Source organism: Fomitopsis serialis (genome assembly GCF_022376445.1).
Source record: "Fomitopsis serialis strain Sig1Antser10 chromosome Unknown B0H18scaffold_49, whole genome shotgun sequence".
NCBI classification, from domain to species: domain Eukaryota; kingdom Fungi; phylum Basidiomycota; class Agaricomycetes; order Polyporales; family Fomitopsidaceae; genus Fomitopsis; species Fomitopsis serialis.
In genome coordinates, this window is record NW_025955009.1 from 26,525 (window position 1) to 33,935 (window position 7,411).

Genomic DNA, 7,411 nt, shown 5'->3' on the forward strand with positions numbered 1-7,411 from the left:
TGTAGCGGGCGGAGAGAGGGACTATCAGTGTCATCGCCGTGTACTTATGTTAGTTGCAACCGGGCCTTTCCGCAGGATATGAGCGATAACGGATAACGGTCCACATGTCACAGTGAGGCCACGCACATCTGTATGACCGGAGATGACACGGCATGGAAGCCATCCGGTGAGAGCGAATGCCGGTGAATTGAGCTGCGGCAGAAGCGACCGCCGCTTGGGAGTGAGCCGCAGCCTGTTAAGTGTAGTCGATGTCTCTGGCGCACTGTACGCGACAGAGACAACGCGCCGTACGGACGAGCCAGTGCACTGACAAAACTACAGAACCCAGAGTAAGTTCATAGCCTCCATCGCGGAGTCCAGAGCAAAATCAGATCCAGGATCAACCGTCAACGCGCTGGGAAAATCAAGGTACACGCGTACGTTGCGACTCGTTCTCACCGTATGCCTTCCGCGAATTGAATGTCGAGTCGAAGCCTATATGCGCTTGTAGCGAAGGATCAACCTGCTGGGTGACTCGATCCACGCCGGCGACATCGAAGTGTAATCCAAACTCACCAGTACAACGTACGATCTTCACCATGAGGTGCTACTTGTTCGCGCTAAATTGAGCGTCCGTGTCAGTTCACCGCTTTCAGGCGTCTCGGAGAAAACCAGTGGTCCCTTACGCATGCGAGGAAAGGCTAGGGCGATGTCATGCCAGGTTCGCATCTGACCGCGATCTTGGCCAAGTAGTCCATGACGTGGCATGGAAGGAGAAACTAGTACACGGTGCATGACAGGAGCGGTCAGATACAATTAGCGGCGGTAGGCGCGAGATGACAACAGCGAGACTGACGCACCTGCCGCCGAGCAAGCAATGACCCGAGGTTGCCAGGAGCGCGCTGTCGGGATGGTCATCACTTTCTAAAGCCGGAGCGCATGCCATGCACCTTTGCGGTCGATACGAGCCTATTTGTGGTCAAGAATGAGCAAGTCGGCAGTCTGGGTTGCGATGATGATGCATACACGCCGGGTTCCGTGGCGTGTAACCCGAACCTATTCGACTTGCTGCGACAGCAGCAAGATGAACGAAGAGTTGGAGTACAGATACAACGCATGATTGCTTACCTCGACTGGACAACACATGCTTTCTGTAGTTCATCCGCCTACCACTATCGCATTATCCGGTACGATGGTCTTGTAATCGGTGTTGGCAAAAACGTAGACCGTGATAGATCTAAAGACAACGCAGTACAGAATAGTCAGCTCGAATATATCCTGGCTCCTGATTACGAAAGACTTTATAGTGGGTCTCACATGCAACTAGCAGCGGCACGCCGGTGCTGGCGGGCATTCACAGCGGTATCGGGGCAGATGTGCGAGTGACAGTGGTTGACAAGAAAAGACAGCCGCCAGTATGCACGCTCAGCGTGACATAACAAGCTCAGGATTCGGCAACTTAGCTACGACTGTAATAGAGCGAAACTGACCACGTACGTGTATGCCCTACCCTGCAGTACAGCCTCGAAGCCGCATTGTGTTCTCAGAGTACGGAGCTGCAAGGGACTCAAGCTGTCGATGCTGCCTGAGGACACGGTCCTCGCTGCAGCTATTACGCAGCAAGTGGCAGTCACGAGCCAAGGCGAGAACATGTGTACCCGAACTCTGTGATGTCGGATGAGTATGGTGATCAATCCGGGCATCTCTGAGCGACGGTTCAAGTACTTACTGCCATCATGGTTTGTGAATAGCTGAAAGGCCGTGTTGGCGTCATCATGGCAGTCGTTTGGCGGCGTCTCTCTGTAAGCGCTGAATAACAGTGCACACAGCAGCGCGGCGTACTTCAAGTTTATATACCGTACTTACTGTACTTGACTACGACGACGAACTGCAGCATCGCATCGTCACCACAGTCATCGATACAAGTCTTCATCGCATACGATACCTACATAAGTACTCAGGCGGGACGGGAACCTGATTAACTGATCCGCACGCAGTGGCCTATTCATCGCTTAAGTTCGATTTCAACGTCACTCGAAGAGTCCATGACTAGTCTACAAAGACACGCGTCGGGGATAGATACCTAAGCATACATACTACAATGACAAGGGCTAAGTCGACAACAACAATTTAACGGCAACGGCAGTCGAACGGAAGACGGACAGTGATATACAGCGCTCAGGGTTTATGACGGTGCTTGTGCGGCTCAACGCGTACAGTGACTTTTTGGCGATGCTGGCGGTTGCGCAGGTGCACTTCGTAGTTTTGTAGCGTCTCTCCCGGACCAGGGGTATACAGCTGTGGTATGTTAGTGAGATCGTATCATGAGCAAATGGTTCAACGTACTTTGCCGGGGCAGTCCAGGCACTTGAGACGCCATTCAAGCGCGGTCGCGTTCGGAGCCGTTGGCTTCCGAGCCGTCGCTTCGAACCTGTCGTCCGGGTATTTCGCCTGCATATCCGCCATAGCACGCTGAAGCCACTCAGGCATCGACGCCCTCTGTCCACCCCAGTCAGAACTTGACCGTCAAGGTTCAAGTACAGTTACACCTACCACGTTCGCGTTCGTACTGGGGGGTGCTGACGGCGGCGGTTGAGGTGGCGAACCCGTGGGTGGAGCCGCGGCACTCGCGTCCGCATCGCCATTACTGTCTTGACAGCAGATTCAGGAGGCGCAGAGGCTGCACCGGTCGCTCTTGTGACGCGCTGGCGAGTGGCGACTCCGAAGCGCTTGAGGCAGTCGACATCGGGGACATCGCCCTCGCGGCAGCGAGGGACGGCTGAGGCTCCTCCACAGGGACCTCGCCTTTGGCAATGAGGAGTTCCGGTTCTGCATCGCCGTCTTCGAGTGCAGCCTTCGCTGACTGGTCGTCAACCTGAGATGGTGGAGGACGACGACGCTTGGCTGCTATACGTGCTTGGTCGGCTTCTATAACGAGATTCCGATGATACGTTCGATCTGGATTATACTCAACCGGGCGAGGCCGACGATGTCTGTGCCAGAACTTGCCTGTAGAAGCGTCAGCACATCCACGAGGTCAAAGCGCGTCCATTACTTACCACATGTACCGCACTGCGACTTGTCTCCAAGCGGGCCTTTTCTGCGTCCCACGGCGATATCCTCAGGACAGCCACAGTTCGAGCAATGCCAGACACCGTCGATCATGTTCGGATGCTGACCATCAGCGTACTCTTTCTCCTTGGCTTCCCGCTCGAGTTCCTTTGTCCGCTTCGCCGATAAGACAACTCTCGCGCCTTTAGTGTCTGCTCCTGCACTGCTGCTCGGCAACGGCAGGTCGCCCTCGATGGGAGGCGGGAATGTCGACGGATCAGCCAAGTCGAGGAAGTCGCACCACGGACATTGACTCGTGGGCGCAGAACGCTGGAAGGGAATGAGGGCGCTTGAAGTGACCCTTCGGCTTCTTTTCCTTCGGTGCGGTAGGGGCAATAGGCGCGAGCGGCGTAGGCTGAGCAGAGGCAGCAGACCGTACCATTTTCCGAGGCAATCATGTTGGCGATGTTATGCGAAGCAGCGCGGCAGCCGCTCGTCTTGAAGTAGGTGCAGCTGCGGCCGTGACTGCCGCAAGTGTCGCCGCGTCGACTTCCGGGAACCATAGCAGGCGTACGGAACGTCTTTGGTGGTTCGCGGTCTGGTAGGGCGATCCTCGCCTACCCCTTGTGGTCTTCCTCCTACGGCGGTTGAGTTCCTTCTCGCGCTCCTTCTCGTTGCGTTCGATTCGCTGTCGCTGAGGTAGTTGAGGATCGGGGTGAATGCGAACCTGGTCGATCGCACGCGCGCCAGTGGTGAGTGACGGCAGAAGGGACATGCGCAGGTCGTCGTCCTGGACTGCGGAACCGTCCGACGGGTGCCGACAAGGAACAGGATTTCTGGTAGATCTGCACTGCTCGCGGATGAATGTGCAATAGCAGTTCTGTGAAGAGTGAGAATGCGACATAATGCACGCGGCAAGGAGACCTACTTGAATTCGCCAGCTAGCCGAGGTCACGGCAATATGTGTCTGCGAACTGTTCGGGCGTCGGGTCACCGTTCTCCAGATTCCATTCGAACTGATCTTCGAGCTTGACAGAACCAATGATCACATCCAGCTTTGCATACAGGCATTCAGTTGAGCGTAAAGAAGGCATATGGCTATTCGTACCTTGACCAATATCCGCAGCTCCTCCTGCATCGAGTCTTCATCTTCGTCAAAGTCATCCACCAGCATCGGTTGCTCTGCGCCCGGCAAGCTCACAAGGACGGTGCATCTGCGACCTCCTCTTTGATGACCTTCCGACGCTTGTGACCCCGTAAATCAGCACGTCCAAGGCGCGCTTGTGGAATTTGGAGAACGGATAGTGTCCTCCATGACTCCCACCATTCGGCTTCCTTGTCGTCAATAGTCCCACTCTGGATGTCTTCCGTATCGGATGACACGAATACTCCGTCCTCGCCGAAGGTAGTGGAATGCGCCTTGAAGTCGCTGAGCTGATCTTGTATGGCCTTCGTGATTACGGAGTGATAGTTCGGTGGCAGGCATAATCGTCCACATAGATTGAGCGAAAACTCAGGAGTGATGACGGATCTACGGATTATAAGTACGAATACGGCAGTTGATAGAGCAAGTTATTACCATTCAGGTTCCAGACGAAGGTATCCCGCATCTTGTGATGGTCGACATCGAACTCGAGACGTATGGGTACGAGCTGTTCGGACGATTGGCGTCTTCGGTCTTAACCTTCTCGGTCTAGGAACTTCGTTAGCAATCTGACAGTCGATAACATCCGAAGCAAGGCACTCACGGCTTGAAACCTTCTCTCTTGCCCGCGCGCTTCTTATCCTTGATCTCCTTCTCCTTGCTCTGTTTCAAGCCAGAGAGGCTCCATTTCTCCGGCCTCTTCGCGCCAGGACCCCCCTCTGCACCGGCATCGGTATCCGGCCTTCCTCCATGACTGAGTCCTTCTCCCACCACGCCTTGGCTTTCCGACCGTCTCGCGCATTCCGTCGTCATCTTCTCCCTCATCGCTTGTAGCGGCCGTCATACTCCTTGTCAACCTCCATCCATTTCTTGACGTCTGCGATCTCCTCCGGCGCGAGCGACGCTATCCGGGCCGTCGACTCGACGAGCGGGACAATAGTGACTCGGGAGGTCTTCGGGTTCAGCTGAACGTTGAGCGGGGCAGTTGAGGATGATCGTCGGTGGCGGAGGCGCTGCCGTGGACACGCCATTCGTTGTGGGCGCAGATACGTTGGCAGCCGACCCGACCGCGAGTGCGTGCTGTCAGATGTGGTAATCCCACGGCGTCCTGGACACTAGGTTTGCGTTCCATGCCAGGCGCGCCAGCATGCCCCCGCACCGCACTACCGGCGGGGGACCATTGCTGGCGAACGGGGATGTCATCGACGCAGGCGGTTGTGATCCCTGTCGCACGGGTGTCTGCGGCGCAGCCATGTCCACGCCGATACCCAGACCCGCGCCTGCGTTCATCGTCTGGATAGGTGACGTCGCGCCCATCCGCTGGCCATAGAGTTGACCGACAGGTTTCCGCTGCTCATCTGCCGACCGTTCGCGCCGATGCCCATTCCCATTCCCATCTCTCCAGCCTGACTGGCGATCCTCGGCAGCACGGGCGGTCCATCGCGCCTCCGCCAGCACCGCCCATGAGGCCCATGCCCATGTTCAGCATCGGGTTCGACGACGGACTGTGTCCACGTTGCCGGCGACGCCCATACCTGGGAGACCAGTCGTCCCGGGAGCACTCGGAGCGCCGTTCACACCCACACCAGCGTTTGGCATGTGGATGCCGTAGACATCGACAGACGGGGATCTGGGGCGGAACAGGCGCCGACAGATGGTCCTGCTGTTGCTGCATCTGCGCTTGCTGGATGTGCTGCTGAGACTGCGGCATGCCGGCATGCTGTTGCGACTGAGCCTGAGGTCCGTGTTGCTGGCCGGGTTGTCCTCCGGGAACGGGCGTCCCTCCCACCTTCCTCTTCGCCCCGCGCCCGGGCTCCCTGGCGCAATCGGCGCGGGCGCGATGGGCGGATAACCACCGGGGCTCTTGGCAGCCTGCTGGCCTCCGTTCGCGTTCAACATCGCGTTCTGTCCTGCTTGTTGTTGGTGGTGAGATTGCGCGAACCCAGACGCCGTCGTAGGTCGACTCGGCACTTTCATGCCCTCCTGAAGCTGAGCTTGGGCTTGGTTCATTTGCGCCTGCATATGCGGATGATGCATCCCGACGCTCGTCCCGGGCCTTGTCATTGATCCCGGGCCGGTGCTGTGGACATCGGGCGCGGCTGGATAGGTATCGGCCCGCCAGGTCCTGGCGTAGAGACGGGTGTCCCTGTTGGCAGCGGTCCTGAGTGTATGCGCGGGCTCGGCGTCGCACCTGGTCCACCTGCTGTGTGCGGCCGCGGACTCGGCGCGCCGAGGTTACCGTACTGCATTTGTCCTGCTGGCGCTGGGACGTGGCGGTCGGCGGACGAGGAGGGATCGCAGTTGGGGGCGGCATCATCTGGCTCTGATGCGCTTGAGGGTGACCCATATTGGGCAGACCTGAGGGCTGGACGCTGGACGCACGGTGCGAGCTCGTCGATGCGGCGGAGGACGGGCGTTGGTGGGGGTCGTACTGGCCCTGCGAGAGCTGTTGGAAGCGTTCATGGGCGGGGCTCATGCCTTGCGCGCCGCCTTGCATCCCTTGCATACCACCCTGCATACCCTGCATACCTTGCATCCCTTGCATGCCGCCCATCCCGCCCTGCATGCCTGCATACCCTGCATTCCTTGCATGCCTTGCATCCCCTGCATCCCCTGCATACCTCCCATCCCTCCCATCCTTGCATATTCTGACCGGGAAGTCCCTCCTGCGGTCCTTGACCCTGACCTTGACCTTGACCTTGCCCCGCCATGGCCCTGCGCCTGCCTCTCGCGCATCGCCGCCGCCCTCTGCATATGCATCGCCTTCATCTGCATCAGTTGCTTGTCCCTCTCCGCGGGCGGCAGGTGCGCGAGCGCCGCCAGCTGCGCCGGGTGCAGCCCAAAGTTCTGGAACGGCCCCATGTTCTGGCCCATGTCCCCTGCGCGTGCGTCGACGGCGCGGCCATCCCCATCCCCGCGTTCATGCCCCCCATCCCGCCCATGCCCTGGCCCCCGTTCATCCCGTTCATCCCCTGCCCGCCGCCCATCCCGAAGTGCGACGCGGGCGAGAGGTCGAGCGCGGGCGACGTCGGCTGCGACCCGCCGCCGTGGAAGCTCTGCTGCGGGCTCGGCATCGTCGGCGACGGCGCAGATGGCGAGGACGCGCCTGTAGGCCGTCAGTGGTGCACGGAGAGCGAGAATGGGCGCAGCTTACCTCCCATGAGCGCGGCGGGGTTGATGCCGCCCATCCCGCCCATGTTCCCCATGTTGTTCATGTTGCTCATCCCGCCCATGCCG

General features: G+C 58.6%; 2 protein-coding genes across 2 annotated transcripts; one reads left to right on the forward strand and one right to left on the reverse strand.

The window, feature by feature from the left end:
* Positions 1–240: 240 nt before the first annotated feature.
* Positions 241–1,122, forward strand: B0H18DRAFT_1015703 (uncharacterized protein; the record flags this gene model as incomplete). Its single annotated transcript, XM_048029227.1, has 5 exons — positions 241–329; positions 468–538; positions 559–610; positions 647–700; positions 1,005–1,122. Coding segments are annotated over exons 1-4 (258 nt in total), but the record flags the coding sequence as incomplete, so codon positions are not given.
* Positions 1,123–1,929: 807 nt separating this feature from the next.
* B0H18DRAFT_1015707 (uncharacterized protein) lies at positions 1,930–7,129 on the reverse strand. Its single transcript, XM_048029228.1, is given in 24 exon segments — positions 1,930–2,277; positions 2,326–2,478; positions 2,521–2,626; positions 2,682–2,988; positions 3,039–3,279; positions 3,332–3,445; positions 3,465–3,527; positions 3,557–3,825; positions 3,860–3,910; positions 3,986–4,085; positions 4,139–4,210; positions 4,252–4,561; positions 4,585–4,701; positions 4,779–4,891; positions 4,930–4,950; positions 5,032–5,139; positions 5,277–5,337; positions 5,367–5,454; positions 5,481–5,580; positions 5,681–6,190; positions 6,313–6,428; positions 6,461–6,759; positions 6,873–7,036; positions 7,052–7,129. The coding sequence occupies 23 exon segments, from the start codon at positions 7,034–7,036 to the stop codon at positions 2,158–2,160; spliced, it is 3,603 nt and encodes a 1,200-aa protein (XP_047891721.1). The 5' UTR covers positions 7,052–7,129; the 3' UTR covers positions 1,930–2,157.
* Positions 7,130–7,411: the final 282 nt, after the last annotated feature.

What these genes read in the sequence shown, in the direction of transcription:
- B0H18DRAFT_1015707 (XM_048029228.1), bottom strand. Translation starts at nt 7,036, where the DNA reads ATGGGGCCGTTCCAGAACTTTGGGCTGCACCCGGCGCAGCTGGCGGCG. An exon ending in CGTGGTGGGAGAAGGACTCA is followed by an intron (nt 4,892 to 4,929) that starts GTCATGGAGGAA and finishes GCCGGTGCAGAG; the next exon opens with GGGGGTCCTGGCGCGAAGAG. An exon ending in GTCGCAGTGCGGTACATGTG is followed by an intron (nt 2,989 to 3,038) that starts GTAAGTAATGGA and finishes ACGCTTCTACAG; the next exon opens with GCAAGTTCTGGCACAGACAT.